Source organism: Chanos chanos, chromosome 2 (genome assembly GCF_902362185.1).
Source record: "Chanos chanos chromosome 2, fChaCha1.1, whole genome shotgun sequence".
NCBI lineage: Eukaryota > Metazoa > Chordata > Actinopteri > Gonorynchiformes > Chanidae > Chanos > Chanos chanos.
Genome location: NC_044496.1, coordinates 9,902,628 through 9,919,353, shown reverse-complemented (window position 1 = coordinate 9,919,353; position 16,726 = coordinate 9,902,628). Strand labels below are relative to the sequence as shown.

Here is a 16,726-nt window from a genome sequence, read left to right as displayed (position 1 = left end):
TATTCCTCAGTAAATACTCCATTTAAGGTGCTTCTGCCAAACCACAAAGGGGGAGTGATTAAGCTAAAATAACTCGTTTTGCTTCTCCACCGGGGGCAGTCAGTGTTTATCTCATTTTGGTAGAGTAATGTAGTGGAAAAAAAGGAAAAAAAAGAAAAAAATAAAGCCAGTCTGTCTTCCCTGCACCATCCCTTTATGTCCTGTCCTAAAACATTTTCAACATCACAGCGCTACTTTCGCTAATGTCAGGAAAATGGAAATATTACAATGCATCTGATACAACGTTCATTCTCACTTACTGTATCTTCTTACAGGTTATTGGTGCATATCAAAAATTTCACGGATGATCATTGCTCTTCACTGCCACACTTCAATTTTCCTCAGAATGTTATGACGCTATCAATGAACTACAGTTATTGAAAAAGTGAAGAGACACAGATACGATGATAGTGAATTTATCCTCTCTTACGAAGAAAAGCATACTGGATACGCAAACTAGATCCTGTTTATCTTGAAGAATTTAAAGAAAAATTAGAGCTTTGCTGTTTCTGACTGTTTTCTGATAGTTTTCTATGGTGTCCCCTCCAGTGGAAAAATATAACTTTTATTATTTAAACCAAATGGCATGTTTGCTATGTCTTGCAAGGGATTCTAATGTTCTGTGCCTGTAGTATGTGTTTGCCGATAGATTATGTTTTGTACCATTGGTTGCACCCTGTGAGCTTTGTCGCTTTGCCTCATGGAGGATCATACATAAAGCTCTGTGGTATATTGTTCCTTTTACTCAGGGCTACCTGAGAATGAACATGGTAGAAACACAGTGCAGTTTGCACTATTAGTGTACCTTGCTTCGTATTTCTGACCAAAACGTAATGGAAAAAAAAGAGTAACATAGAATATTAAAAACTAATTAAACATAAAATAGATTTGAGATTCAGGCCACCTCCTTCTCTCCAGCATTGGCTAGAAAGGTATTACTTCAACGCTGAACATTTAGCAAAGCCCCGGCATTTGCAAGACTATTTCAAGCAAGCAAGGACGTTTTTATATCTCATAACCAATTATTAACTAAAGGAACTGAACCACTGTAGACCATTGCGTTGCTATGAAGTACTGTTTATCTTCTCTTGTACAAACTTCCTTCTCAGGAAAGATTCTTCAAAAGGACTACCACAGAAACAAAAAGGAACAACACTTCCTTACACATTCTCTGGAATTGCTCTTACTCTGAATATAGCCTCAGTACAAGCAAAGCACTAAAGGTGTGGCTCTTGTAACCGTGGGAGTGTAGCTGGCCTCTCACGACTTTGAATTGATGGGACTTGAATCAATCTACAAATGAGCATGTGTACAAAACAAGTGGAGCCATTGGAATCGCTCGGGGATGATCGATGTCTCCAGAGACGCAGCAGAACGAGGGCTGAATACTCTGATTTTCTCTTTACTGGGTCCTGACAGAGCTAGAACTGAAAAAAAGGCCTTGATTACCCACATAAAGTATCACAGTACCTTTCCATCACTTCACTAAACCCAAATGGTGCTCATTTTTTTTCTTCCCGGCAATAGATGACGTTCATGACTTTAGGGGAAAAGCATTTGATATGAAGTTCACCAGTCATTACCTGCCACCCAGATCCTTTTGTGACTCATATTTGGAAATTTACATATTAGCAGGAAGTTGTCTTCACAACATTCAACTCAGTTACCACAAACCTCCATCAGCTTTGAGATAGGTGTATTCAGTTGATTACTAGATCAATCAGTAGCCTACTTACAGTTAAAATATTCAGAGAATCAGAAAAAAAAAAAGTCAACAATTTTCCAATTTGTTTGCTAGTATTTCTCAGAATTCTGCCCAAAATTCAGTAACACAAACACAGTAAATGTCTGTTTGATGATACTTCTAGTGCTTTAGATGTTTATTTTGCTTCCAAGTAAACAGGAACGAGCTGACCTCAATTAAATACTGCAAAAATAACATAGAAAGAGAATCAGAGACAGAAAATTCCTCTCCCCATCCACCGGCTGGTTTACAAATAGCGTGGCCATTGCAGAGAGAACCCTGTCCGTTAGTTCATAAAACATGTTTACACTTACAGAGTGAGTAATATATCAGTAACACTCCCAAACTCTTGTCAAGCATATCAGAGTCTGCCATATGGTAGGTTTGACCCTTCCATAACCCTCACAACATCGTCAAGGCAAACAACGCACCTGGGATTTATGTGACAGTGCCATGCCCAGAGCTTATGTTTTCAGTGCCAGTGCAAGTACAGGTAGACTGCTCTCACTCAGAGACTGCCAACACAAAGAGTCCCAGTGACTGAGACTGAGTGAGAAGGGGAGAGAAAGAGAGAGAGAGAGAGAGAGAGAGAGAGCAGAGATGACAATGACAGATGTAAAACAGTATAACAATTTCATCAACAGGTAAAATGATCTCTAACCCTCAGGCAGATTATTCAGATCATTAAACTCACAAATCTGTGCTATGTCTCATTTTACCCTATAGGGCAACACCAGCTCAGTGCGGATCGTATCCTTGGCAGAAACTGAAGCATTGCTGCTTGAATCTAAGATGGGAGTGCAAGTGGTGTTGACTAAGTACTGGTTGGTTGTGAGCTCTAATGTCTCTGTCCTTCCTCTGGCAACTGTCATTGTGCTTTTGTGCAAGCCACTTAACCCCAGACAGCGTTAGGGGTGCAGCATGGTACATCCTGGCCATCACCCTAGTGGGAACACCCCGGAGAAGAGCAAGTGTCCTCAAAAAAGCCCATTATGGCTTAATAGAGGCAGAAAGGTTTAAATTACGGTATTTGAAAGGAAATAATAAAATACATCTCAAGCATGAATGATATCAGACATGTTTTCATCTATTTTTGAACTGATCTCAATGGATTCCAGTTTTCCCTAGGTCACCATGTAAGATCTATTAGACACAGCAGTCAGTTTATGCTGCACAGACAGGAGGAATGGCGTCAGTGAAAAATGAAGGGCAATAAAGCAAAGGACCGGCTCCAAGAAGTCCCTCATCTTCACTCAACAAGACGCTTTCATAGTCCTTTCCTTTTTAAAACTCTATCTCCATCATTCTCTTTTCCCCCCTGTTGGGTCTCCTTCTTGGCTAGTGAAAAATAAAACATTTCATATTTTGAATTATTCATCATAATTTAGGGAGCATGTAAATACACAGCAGAATAAAAATACTCTTTTAATATAACACATGATAGGCTGGTTCAGTATTTGAAAGGGAAATGTTACCATACAATGAGTTGTGGTGCAACACTGCCCCTCTGTGGCTGAAATTTCAAACTTCACTTTTGACAAATCTTTTAAAATTAAGATGAATATTATGAAGAGTTTAAATGGAGTTTTGCTAAATGTTTTATGAGATGGCTCCAGTAAAGTCAAATTGATGTAAGGTAGATAATATTACAATGATGGATATTACAACAATGGACCAAAGTAGTGCTCTACTGCCCCTAGAGGTCATGTTGGTTACAACTACAAAAAAAATTATATACCATGTCCATATTCCATCTCATATGTAAAAGACAATTCACTTTCCTGAAAATTATACATTTGATAAATATGCAGAATTTAAAGCACAGATTGCATGCCACAGTAAATACTGTATAAGTCAGTATGTGCTCCTCCATATCTGTATTAACTCCGCGAAGGCTGATGAATATAACGGGCAGTGATTAACGAAACTCTTAATCAGGGTGGGTTCCATAAAGTGGACTTTTCGGTCAGTCATGATCTGATTAGCCCATAATTAAACATAACCTGCTTATGCTCTGCAATATTTGAGAGACTGGCACAGTAAGTTACTTGGAAAGCCAAAACAAATTAAACACACCTGGAGGAAATAGCAAGATTGTCTTTCAAGGAAGTTTCTAAATGAAAAATAACGTCCCATTTTGAAGTGTAACAGGAAAGAAAAACAGTTAGGCAGTGCTGTCTGTGGTACGGAGGTGTAGCAGGAGATTCATACACAGTAAAGGAAAAGCATTACACCTGTTCTAAAACAGAATTCCTTTACTGACAACATCAGAACAGAGAAAAAACATTTATTTTTATTTTTAGTATAATTTCTTTTGACCTCAAAGCTGTCCTCCTTCCCTTATCTACTATTTGTTGGCTCTTTGTGTGTGTGTGTGTGTGTTCTGTGCTCAGTGTCTTTACCTCAGATCACCTTATTTAAATATTGAAAGTTTCCCTAAACAACTCACTTCTACTGTTCTGCACTGGACTCACTGTCATACATTTCCATTCTCTCTGCTTTGAGGAAGTGCTGCATTACAATGCATGGTCAGGGGACAATAATAAAATCTGCCTTGTCATTCAAAACTGGAATCAGAAAACTTTGTATAAGCCTTGTTCTCTTATAAGAAAATCATTGCTGTTGATATTTAAGTTTAATGTTTCAAAGACCTGTGGAACTATGAGAGAAACTTCAAGATAAAAAAAAAGATAAAACACTTTCGAAAAGGTAACATGTTCAGCGGATTAGAAAAAGAAAACACTGACTTTGATCTTCTGTTCTTCTTATTTAAGCAATCTTAAATCTGGTAGCTTGTTTGACTCAGACTTGCAAAACACTTCATTTCAAAGAACAGCAGGATTCTGGACGCTCAAAGTAGGGACGAAAGCTCTGCAGATTGATCTTAAAGTGTTTCTCAAAAGCCACTCACAATGAGAGTGCTGTTTAATGTCAGAGAATTCCCTTCTGCTCTGTCGGTAGTGCGGATGGATCCAGGCCAACAGTTTTCATCTGAACGGCTATGTCAAACAGGTAATCATAACACTCACACCTGAGGAGACAAACGGAGCCAGCGCACTAAGTTGCATAACAAGATCTTTCAGATAACTGAAAAACTGATAAAGTTGAATTCAATGGAAAAAAAAATGTCTCTGGTTACTCACATTGTTTTCGCCTTTTCCCATGAATCGCCCCACACATAAACGCCATGACGACGGACGAGGACCGCACAGGATTCTGGATACTGCTCCATGGCTCGAGCCATGCGTTCCTTCAGGTCCTTCTCCTCTGGGGTGTTCTCAATGATGGGAACCACAAGCATGTCGTCATATCTGTAAAGAAAAAAAAACAACAAAAAAAAAACCTGTAAATGAGATACTTTAACACAGATACCTCAACACAAACACAGATAGAGCTGTAACAATTCCAAATGTTGCTGTACAATTAATTGTCTCTGAAACAATTGCTATATAATTGTCTCGCTTAGTCAAATTGAAAAAATATTTATTTATTTATTTATTTATTTATTATTTTTCGAACAAATGAAAGTTTTGAATGAATCCCAGGATACATCTTTTGGTTATTTCACTGTTATGTGACCCAGATAATGTAATAACACAAGCACACAGCCTATGAATAGCTAAACTCAGTTGGGCTTGCAGACTCCCCACATTTTGACAGGGTCAACGGAACAGTGTGAAGCGATCTTTTTTTTTTTTTTTTTTTTTTTTACCAACATTAAATGAAAACTTCAGTGAAAACCAGACGTATGCCAGTTTAATGTTATGGGCATTTCTCAAAGGTACAACACTGCTTCTCATGAAAGTGCTCAATTCTGCTTGGATTTTTAACGTTCGAAAACTGACTTGACTTCGCAACTGCAAATCAATGCGGTCGGAGCGTCCTCTGGTAGGATAGGATACCTACTGTTCTGTCGCGCTACAGGGTGCACGCAAGCATCGGAAACGTGTTTGATGGATGCAAAAAAAAAAAGTGTGACCACACTTTGATCCATCTCATTAAAAAACTAGAAGGGCACTCAGAGAGCGTAGACCTCTGCCAAGGCCAGCAGTCCACTCCTCTATGATATTCAAATCTGCAACCACAGCCACTACGTCTGGATATATTTCCAAAACTATTAGAATAAAAAAGTCAGAATGTATGATTGTGAAATCTAATTAAGTAAGAAACGCTTAGCGGTTACGCGCGTGTTATGTATCGGGGTGGAAGTATTGTTTTGTTTGCAATTACGCCGGGTTCGCGCATGCGTGACAAGTTCAGTTCATTTTTTTTTTTTAATCTCGCAGTGTTAACGAAAGTGGAAAACAATACTTGGATCCACCCCGTGACTCTGATCCGCTCCAGAATTTAATGGGTTCTTCCTTGGCCCACCCTACCCCCTTCCACCAAGTTTCATGTTAGTTTTTCCGTAATCCTGCTGACAAACAGGCAAACCAACATACAAACAAACCTCACCGAAATCATAACATCCTTGACGGAGGTTAAAAAAAAATGCTTTAACCACGGTTCAACAAATAAACCGCGATCACATCAAAAGATGGCGGTTAGGCAATTATGAGATAATTATTACAGGCCTAAACACAGATACAGACTGCACATTCACTACACAGAAAGAGGCTGCACACGTAACATTCCAGTTCAGAAAAATTCCTGAATAAAGCAAGTCCTGTCTTTCAGAAAACAATACAGTTATTTGCCTGATCCGTGCTGTAATCTAACACCAATCTAGTAACCGATTACACAGGCGTAACTTTAATCATCTGCCTGCGCATTACTGTGGGTACTGAAGAGCACTGATGAGCCATCTTCATCAGCAGGGTTAGTGTGAGAATATTCTAACAGATAAGGCTGTGTAGACATGACCTCAACCAAGGATACCAAGTGTCTGGCCTGTGAAATCCTGTAAACGTTAGTCAACGGATATGAGGGCGTAATTTAATTCTTTTAAGCCAAGTACTTGCAGAACTGCTAAAGTCTCAAGAAAAAAAAAAAAGGTCACATAAAAGAGAGCTCAATGTTGTGTGCGAGTGTGTGTTTGTATTTTAGTAAGAAAAAAAAAACACAATGGGACATAACGCACATAAAACCTCATATTATTACATACACAAGTTGCACTGTAAGCAAAATTACACTGTAACAGACGTAAATGCTTAACCAAACACATGTAAAAGCAAGAGCCCAAGATATCGTACAAAACATAAAACACGTCTTCATAAAACAAGTCACCATAATAAAGTTTGTCCCAGAGAATTTTATCCAGGAAATTGTACAGGCACGCCGCAGAATGAACAGTGCAACAGTAACAAGACATGTTCCTACCTGTAGTTTGTGCCTGTGTTTCCCTTACGGATGCCTTTAATCATCTCTTGGTGGGTGATGCGAAATTCTTTGCCGGGAAATAGGAGCGTTGCCATCACAGCTGCCTTTGAGTGCGTATGGATGACTGCCTGAGCCCCTACAGACGTCATACTTGATAAGACTAAATCCATTTTATAAAGCCATAGACAATAGGCCAACTAAATACACAGTACACCTAAATAGTGAAAATAAAAGTGCCTTTATTGGAGCTAACTGAACACATACAATTTGGCACTGCAAGGCAGGAAAAAAGAAACTTGATTTGGTGAGAAGAAACATAAACAGTGCCTATTGCATTTTGCCTTGTTGGAGACCTGTTGAAAGCATGTCCTTACTGATGTATGAATACCTCTCATGGTGTAGGCGTTCATGAACATGTATGAATACCTCTCATGGTGTAGGCGTTCATGAACAGCGGAGTACACTGACTTTTCTTCAGTTTCTTATATGGGGGTGGACAGCTAATGTCCCTCTCCTCTATATCACACACAAACATGTCCTCGGGCTGAAAAGAAACAGCTATTTCATTTTCGATACACTTTCATTCAATTTTTCACACACTCACATTCAGCAAAGCTAACATCAAATCTGACATCACAAAGATAATGTAAGCAAAGACAGGGGGGAAAAAAAAACAACTAAATTTGAAAAACTGTGAAGAGGTGTGCAGAAAGACTGTGCAAAGGTGAATCATGTTCAAACTCCACATTTCCCAGAGAGCTGATGAACTACAGTTCATTCACCCATACAGACTCTAAGGATATATGTTGTTATACAAATAAGAGCTTGCCTGTATTCTCTCCTTCTGTACTCCTGAGGGTGCAATATAGATGTGATCACTGAAAATAAAGAGAGAGAGAGACAGATTAGTATGCAGGAAAACGAAGTCTGATAGGCGATTTATAACATTTGAAAGAAATGCTCAAACGTTCAAAAAGCAGACAGGAGTGGCAATCACTGAAACGACCTGATACGTTTTCTGACGCAACAGGTCAATAAATTTCTGAGCAATATATCGGTTTCGTGGAATGGAGCCATTCATTAAGCAGCATCATGTACTTACTTGAACTTGAAATAGCCTAATAATGCATATGTGACGTTTTTCATTCAGTTCCTAATATAATGCTATATAACATGAAATGTTCTAGGTGCAGTATTTCTGTGTTATGTTTACAGATAGACAGACATACTTGTATCACAGGAGCCATGTCTTGCAATTTCTTAGAAAATTTGCATGTTATTTGCTTCTTCAGAGTGGACTAATCCACTCACCTGTGCCAAAGCAGACAGGTGTGGCAATCACTGAACTGACCTTGGTTTCTGACGCAAGAGGTCAATAAATCTCTGAGCAATACAACTGTTTCATTGAATGGAGCCGTTCAATATGAAATATGAGTTTGAGCGTGAAATAATAATGCATACGTGACGTTTTCAATCAACTCCTAACTGTTATATAACAAGAAATATTATTCAAAATAAAGTACTTCTGAGTTATGTATATAGAAAGGTAGGAACACGTGTATCACAGTAGTCATGTCGTTCCGTTAATTAGAAAATTTGCATGTTATTTGCTTCTTCAGAGTGAACTAGTCCACTCACCCATGCCGAAGGCTAATTCCTCCCCCTGTTCCTGTCACCCAGCCAAGTTGATAGAACAGTCTGCAGAGTTCCGGGATCAGGAGTCGCGGATGTTCCTTATCCTCACTGCATTTCTTACATGTACAGTGATATAACATGTATCAGCACAGGCCTATTAAACATTTTAAAGTGCAAAAAAAGCTCTCACTGAAATTTAAAACACATGCGGGTTAGCCTTAGCTTAAGCTAACTGCAAACGGCATGCCTACCAAAGTATGAGCCGAGTCTGCATGGTCACCGTTAAACTCTTCTTTGCCTGAGTCGCACACAGATGACATTGTCTGAGAAAAATACGGAAAGTTAGTCACTTTATTTTGAGCAGCCAAGAACAAAAACAGACAGAACTCATATATATTAAGACTAAAAAGTTTTGATACTGTTTCTAGCCTACCACGATCTCAAACAAAGTCCTTTAGGTCCCTTAGCAGTATTAGTTGACTAGATTTATGCCTGGCTAGAAAATGTAGAAAATCATTTTAAAACGCAAGACTGTAATACTTCTTATAAATAAGATCACCAAGGATTATATTATTTATAAATTCAAAAAATTTAGTCAAGATCTTAAGTTGCGGACTCTCGAATTTACTATACGAAGAATCCGTTTCCTTTCAGGACTCGTATAAGTTTCCCTTTTAATGCTGAGGTTGACCCCAGTTGAATGCAACAGTGCAATAGAGCGTGTTTCTTATTTTCCCATTCTTTTGAAGGATAATGTGAACATCTGCTCATTGCTTAGTTGTATTGCAAAATCTAGACTGTGAGAACCATTCCCAGTGGCTGTATTGTTTCTCTTGTAATAGAGTTATCAAAGTAGGATATGCACGTCAGAAATGATATGCTGATATTATTATTATTATTATTATTATTATTATTATTATTATTATTGTGGTAGGGTGGTGCTGGTTGTTGTTATTCCGTAAAAGGTGCGCAGGGATCACACACATAGCCTACTTCAAAATATATATGCAGTGATAGAGGACAGCCAATGTCAGCATGACACCTCTGTCCCATTCCATAACTATTGCCAATAAGGAATGAAACATTTCTGTTTGGCAAGACAGAGGTCTAATGTAATACCAATTGTGTACTCTCTATTATCTACTATGCTATAGAATTAGTATGTCATAGACTTAGAATACTCCTTGTATGTTTTGGGTCTTTCTGGCCCTCCTGGATGTGTGTATGACTTGACATTATGACTGTAGAATCACCCAGTGTGAAATCAGCACTAAATTTATCAAACAGTGAAATTGTTAAGGACAGAATTAGGCGTTTTCACTGGAGCCACATGTGACTACTTAAAGTTTCTGTCAGGTAAAAACAATCCTATAATTCATATAAAACCTTATAGAAATTAGCTAGATTTGTTGTGAATTGGTTGCCTTACAAAATCAAGACAGCCTTGAATGATTAATGGAACCTTCATGAAGACAGCAGCAAAATTCGTCAGTAATGACAATGCTGGATTCCGCTCTGGAGCTCATCCTACATGCCATAGATGTACGGTTGCTGACATTCAGTTTTGTTTCATGTCATCTGACCGTTTTAATGACCTCTATAACACAACATGTAATAGACATAGTATAAAAGTGACATAACTCACTCTTTAGCATAGTTAATTGTATGTCTGTGTTATCTGACATTTTATCTGACACAATGTTAATCATTAGTCTGTGTTATTGGACATGTGATAGGATGTAAGTGTGTGTGTGTCTGTGTGTGTGCGCATGCTTTTCATGTGTGTTGTACAGACAGTTGGTAGAAGTGGCATTATGGGTAGTGTGATTGCAGCTTTAGAAATTAGTGTAAATTGGAAAGAGGTACACAAAAGTGTCTCATACTGAAATTAGTTCTTGGTTTAAGTTATGAGCACTCCAGTTCAATTCCCATCAACCGCACTACTGATTGAGGATGACAACGGCCCTCAAACAGATTTTCAGGCAAGACAGGGTACCCAATAAGCCCTGGCTTTGATGATGCCGCTCTTCTCTAAGATAGAAAAAAGTATCAGTTCAGTAGAAAAGGAAACATATCAACAACGCAAAGCTTTTTTTTTTAAAATTTGCCCACGGGTTAAAGCAAGTCCAGGCATGTGAACATTTTCACTTGTTTAGTGGGAACCAGATGACTCACTCAACCTCCAGGTTGAAAAAAATGAAAAGATAAAAGACTCGAAACAGGAAATGGCATGATTTTTGGCATGAACAAACAATGGGTAAGGAAAAAATCTCACCCCACCTCAGCAAGCCGGGGATTGCGCCATCCCTGAATCAGCTGCCTCAGGCTCCTTTTCTCTGTTACCGATACGCTTTCTCAACAAACTTCATTTAAATATGAGTCAGGTTCTCAGAAAATAAAAACGATAAAGCCATAACTCAGCACTTTCTTAGCTGGACATCCAGATAATACAGATCAACAGGCCAGACAGTCATCAGCTAATGTGTCATTATTAATACAAAAGGTGTCATTGAAAAGGTCGTTTGATTTAATACTTATTTAATTTGCTCTGATTCATATTCGATTCTATTCTTTTCTATTCTATCCTGTTCTATTCTTTATTTTATTTCTTTCATACAAGACAATATGGCCCTGTTTGCACTTGGTTTTAAAATGTACCTTGAGCCATCGGATCACAAGTGGACAGCTGAGACACACTGCCGTTTACACCTGTGTCTATCATGCGTCTCCAAGGTGTCCAGCTGACCACTTGTGTTCGGATTTCATTACTGTTACATCAGTTTCGCTAGAAGGTTATTACATTAGTTTCTGTTGAGGATGGATCAGGACGCATAAGCATTTACACTACAAGAGATATGTGGTCAAATGCATCCCAGACCACCTCGGCAAGTGGTTTGAGTAGTCGGATCACAATGTGTCTTGGTGGTCATTTACGCTTGTATTTAGCGCCGTCCACTTGTGATCCGATTGCCCAAGACACATTTTAAAACCATGTGTAACAGGGCTCATATGTTTCCATTTATTAAAACATTCAAATATTAGCCTTTGTATAAATTCATATGATGTAAGTATCACAACTGAGAACTGTATGAGGTTGTTGCAGACAAACAAAGTATAAAGAATTACAAAACAGGTGAGAGGAAAAGAGAAAGGGAGGGAGAGAGACAGAGCGAGAGAGAGAGAGAGAGAGAGACAGAGAGGGTGTGTTCTTCAAGTTCCCACCCAACGTCTTATTGTGACGCATTATTGATACTGAGCCTATAAAAAAGGAGGAAAATTTTCCTCCGGTTTCAAACTAACTGGAAATTTCTCTGTCTTCAATCTCAAACCATATTCATACAGATACAGATATAGAACCATATCATTGAGACAGCGCAGCAGACATGATGTGGAAGTTTTTGGTGAGCTGCATTGGATTGCTGGCAGTTTCACAGGCAGCTCCAGCTGAAGGTGAGGGATGTTCTTGTGGTGTATACTTTACCTTACTCTTTTTAGATCACCGTTTTATGTAATCGTTAATGTGATTTCGTTCCATCCTCCGTCCAATGTCAATGTGTACTTAGAAAAGTAAACTTTAGGAATTGTAAAGTTTGTAATATCAGAGCGAACATTCAGCAGGTGACTACAAAGACTTGGTTGTTTGTTGTGTGTATAATGGTATCATACAATGCAGTTTGGTTTAACTATGGTCTCTAACACATTATGATGGTAAATAAGTTTAATGTTTTTTTTTATCTAATTTTACTGTAAACCTGAAAAACCTAGGATCACGTAAAAAACAAAACAAAACAGAACAGAACAAAACAAAAAAGCAATCGTAGCCTAGCCTCATAAGTTACACTTGCGAGAGGTATTCAGTGGGTTAGCCAGACATTTGGGGTCTACTGTGAGACCCTGTCCTGAGTATATTTTTAATAGGTGTCTCTCTCTCACCCCTCAGGACAGACTGGCAGATGCAGCTATGCTGGTGTTTTTCTTGCGGAGGGCAGTGCTCCGTCCTCTCTGTCCTTCCAGCAAGCGATGGAGTTGTGTCAGAGTTTGGGCAGCAGTCTGGCTACAGAGGAACAGGTTAAAATAGCCTTTGAGAAGGGCCTAAAAACATGCAGGTGAGACATCACACTTTACATGCTTTTTAATTTTCTCTGACCAGCATATGAGAGATGTCATACCAGGTTTAATGCAATAGCGTTACAAATATTAGGACAAACTAGAGTTGGCAGTCACAGGTGCGACTGCACAGAATCATCATCGTCCTATTATAATCTTTATAGTCTAAACTGTTTGACTGATACAAAATGTCATTTGTAAGTTACTTGTTCTGATAGAAATTGCTGGTCTTAACTCTACTGCTTTGTTCAGACATGGTTGGATTCATGGCCAAAACGTCACATTCCTCCCACACACCACTGACCCACACTGCCCCTCCACATCCAATGAAGTAGTTTCCCATGCTAAGCCCTCCAGCTCTCTTCATGATGCCTACTGCTTTGATGAATCAGGTGAAAATTATATATTAAAATCACGATGAAACGATTTAAAGATTAAAGTAAACACATCTTAATTGAGACACAGTAGCTCATTAGTGTATTTGGCTGCTCCTTTTTTGTGCCTCGGGCAGGTTCGTCAGGCTTGGACTGTGACTCTGCCATCACTTCAGGTCCTGACACATCTCAAAACCAGCCAGACACACAAGGAAATGGAATTCCTACAGGTAAGTGAATGACTTTGAACTTCCTGTTTCAGATGAAATGAAAAATCCTGTTTTGCACTGGAAAACTACTAGCTCTAAACATAACACAAATGCCCAGAGGAAATGACACAGATTGTTTGACTTGGGGTGTAGACTGTGACAGAAAGAAAGAGGATTGAATGACTCCGAGCTTTCATTACGTTTTTGCATTACGTACAGACACACCTGTGTTGGATCTGAGCCAACGCTTAGTCACCTGTGTGAAAAGTACTCTCGCTCAGTGTCGCTGGCTAAACCTCCACTGTAAAAGCTTGGTTCAAACAAGAAGACTTTGACCCAATTGGTGCAATATGTTATTACATTGTGTTCGGTGACAATGAATTAACTAAGAGGATCAGACATTTGAAACTAACGTATCCATGAAGCTCATAAAACTTTATTATTTCTACACTGTTGTGACTTTTGGCACATATGTAGAATTATACAGCAATGAGTCTGGGCTTGTGAATAGCATAAAGTGTAACGTAAGCAGAGGAGTAAAACAAATCACCACCTTGTAAATGCACTTCCCTAACATGAACTTTTTGTCATTTCAGCACAGCCAGATTTAAATGAAGACATCACATCTCCTCCTCAGCAGAACAATGCAGATATCACAGAACAAACCAACACTGCCCTCCAAGACCTTGGGGAGGTTCAGAAAGATGCTCAGACACCTACAGAGCTCCCAAATGAGGATTTCCCTGTCGAGAAAACCACCGAGAAACCTAACTATCAGACCACAGAGTTCCCAGATACAGTGGATCTAGAGGAAGAACAATACCTGCCCATCATCACCACAACCCACAGCCCTGCTAAAGACTCTGCTCAAACCACTCACAAATCCCTGTTCCCTGAGTTAGAAGACATGTCTGGATCTGGATCTGGATCTGGGTCAGACTTTGAGTCTGAGCGAGAGAAAGACAAAGTGATGCCCAGGATCTTCCTGGAGCATGGCTTTACCAAAGCACCACCAAAGCAGACTCAGGCTCCAGATAATGAAGTAAAACACCCCATTCCTGCTGTTGAAGGTGCTTTTCCACCACCTCTTTTCTGTGTAATTTTATAGTTCTTAAAAGCTGTTTTCTTAAATCCGAACAAACATTTAAACAAAACCTTTGTAAACTTCCAAAAATGTGGCACAAATGGTTGTTAGCCATTTTGAACATTTTGATCATTTTATTCATGAAATTAGACTTTTTAAGTGTGTGACCATGTCCTCTGATGTTTATTCCCTCCACAGCTCCTTTCAGCGCTAGAACCAACATAGGCCAGAGAGCTGTGCCCCTTGCTCCAGAGCCAACTGTAGCTGCTCAGGCACAAGAGGGTACACCTGGTGAGTTTATTCGAATTTTCAGCAATTGCAAAAAACTTCAATTACTTTTTGTGTATTTCTAGTCTAAAAGGTTATATCAGTAAATCTTTATTGTAATATCCTCCTGGTCATCTTTTGAGTGTCTAGATAATGCAATCAACTTATTTGTTCTTTTCCCTAAAATGCTTTGTTAAAAACTTTCTGTATAAAACTACCGTTTTTCAGTGTATCTGAGAAACCATGACTATAGCATTAGCCTATGTTAGGGTTTGACATTCGTCAACCTATACAGTAATGTAGGCATTTGCGCTTTTACTAATACCCAATGCCCTCCTCCTCTCCTAGGCTGGCTGATTATCTTCTCATTTGTCTTGGTGGTTGGAGCCATAGTTTGTATATTAGCCGCCATTGCAACCAGGGACAAGTAAGTTCTTGACCTTGTATCAAAAAAGCCTATGGCCCAAGGTGTGGCCATAAGCCATATATGAGTCATAGCATCAGAGTTTACAAGCATATTCAAATACATCCTCACCAAACTCTAGCTGGCTCTCTTCCATGACACGTTGACTTATCTCTCCTACCATTGTTCAAATTTCTTTTCCAGGTGGTATGGACCAATACGTAAGATGACAATCACATCCAGAAAAGGTGACAGGACAGAGAAAAAGCTACAGCCCATCATGAAAGAACAGGAGATGGTGACTCTCGTGCGCTGTGAGCCGAAACAACAGAATGGCAAGGTGGAGGACTTCACTGTCATTTCACTGGAGGAGTGCCCAGAGAAAGAACACCTAATGTAGCTCCCACCAGGCATAGCACTGAATGCAGAGTAACACTGGGCACAAATAAGGAAAGCCATTAAATGTTTGCACCTTCATCTAAATTGATGAGGTTCTTTCAACCAGAGTTAGAGCCGTGAAAGAAATACTGGAGGAGTGAAGACGTGCACTGAAAGGTTTATAGTTGTGGACATACAAAGCTAATACTTTTGTTTGTTTTGTTTGTGTGTCTGATTTGGTTTATTTGCAAAATTATTACATTTCTCACAAGTATTTCAGAAAAGAAAAACTTTGTACCCAACTTTCAAATAAGTGAGCTTGATTTTTTTTTTTTGACAATTACAGACAGCTGGTGTATATAAATATATATGTATTTCATTATGTTATTAACCCCTTTGTAAGTACTGCGTACTGTACCAATATCTATACTGGCATATTATTGAAATGATATGCAGTGACCAATTATTTCCCACCTCAAAAGTCTAACAATACACTAATATTTTTTTCTTTATTATTTATTTCAAGTGTGAAAAAAGGCTTATTCTGTCTTTTGTGAATAAATGAAGTTTGATTCAGATATTTAACTGCACCGTTTTGAACTCTTTAACTCACAGTTCAGTTACACCACAAAAAAGCAGATCACCTCTTTTGAAATAACAGTTACACATTACATAAGTCTTTTATGAGCTTGCCCTCAAATAAACGCATTTCTTTGGCTGTGAGACAAAGAACTTCAGGTAATGATGGTAGCGTTATACTTGATCTCTGTGGTTAAATAGTTTAAACAAGGCATTCAAGTGTGAAATGCACAGTTGGCAGTAACTTACACTCTATTTGGATAGGAACTAGGGATAAGATCTGTTTTACCACTGTAGCATAGACAGTCTCATGTGGCCTATATAAACTGTGAAATCGCCTGTATATAATAACAATACTGAATAGTTCACATATATATATATATTAAATGTATGTATAAATATATATATTTTTTTCATCACTTAAACAACTACCTTAGTAGGGCTCTGATCAGTATAAAAAAAGCTAGTGCTTTAATATTGTGGAAAGATGGCGTAACATTTTTAACGCAATTCAGAAAGTTCAAATAAGCACTTTATTGTTTTATAGATCTCTCTTTCACCATTCCCTCTATCTGCTTATTTATTCTC

At 38.7% G+C, this 16,726-nt stretch overlaps 2 protein-coding genes across 2 annotated transcripts; one reads left to right on the top strand and one right to left on the bottom strand.

Annotated features, from left to right (window-relative positions):
- Positions 1-3,231: 3,231 nt before the first annotated feature.
- On the bottom strand, positions 3,232-9,228 carry apip (APAF1 interacting protein). Its single transcript, XM_030765939.1, has 8 exons — positions 9,171-9,228; positions 8,989-9,060; positions 8,741-8,853; positions 7,932-7,980; positions 7,529-7,646; positions 7,103-7,238; positions 4,927-5,094; positions 3,232-4,814 (listed from the first exon to the last, which is right to left on the bottom strand). The coding sequence occupies exons 2-8, from the start codon at positions 9,055-9,057 to the stop codon at positions 4,715-4,717; spliced, it is 753 nt and encodes a 250-aa protein (XP_030621799.1). The 5' UTR covers positions 9,058-9,060; positions 9,171-9,228; the 3' UTR covers positions 3,232-4,714.
- Positions 9,229-12,120: 2,892 nt separating this feature from the next.
- On the top strand, positions 12,121-15,581 carry cd44a (CD44 molecule (IN blood group) a). The gene is made up of 8 exons (XM_030794187.1): positions 12,121-12,187; positions 12,678-12,843; positions 13,097-13,236; positions 13,356-13,448; positions 14,024-14,497; positions 14,710-14,802; positions 15,127-15,205; positions 15,386-15,581. Exons 1-8 carry the CDS (start codon positions 12,121-12,123, stop codon positions 15,579-15,581), a joined length of 1,308 nt encoding a protein of 435 aa, XP_030650047.1.
- Positions 15,582-16,726: the final 1,145 nt, after the last annotated feature.

Bases quoted from the DNA above. Each gene is read 5' to 3' on its own strand.
- apip (XM_030765939.1), bottom strand. From the start codon at position 9,057: ATGTCATCTGTGTGCGACTCAGGCAAAGAAGAGTTTAACGGTGACCAT. The intron at 8,854-8,988 runs GTAGGCATGCCG...TGTACATGTAAG, and splicing joins CAGACTCGGCTCATACTTTG to AAATGCAGTGAGGATAAGGA. The intron at 7,647-7,931 runs GCAAGCTCTTAT...GTTTCTTTTCAG, and splicing joins TACAGAAGGAGAGAATACAG to CCCGAGGACATGTTTGTGTG.
- cd44a (XM_030794187.1), top strand. From the start codon at position 12,121: ATGATGTGGAAGTTTTTGGTGAGCTGCATTGGATTGCTGGCAGTTTCA. The intron at 12,188-12,677 runs GTGAGGGATGTT...CTCACCCCTCAG, and splicing joins ACAGGCAGCTCCAGCTGAAG to GACAGACTGGCAGATGCAGC. The intron at 12,844-13,096 runs GTGAGACATCAC...TGCTTTGTTCAG, and splicing joins AAGGGCCTAAAAACATGCAG to ACATGGTTGGATTCATGGCC.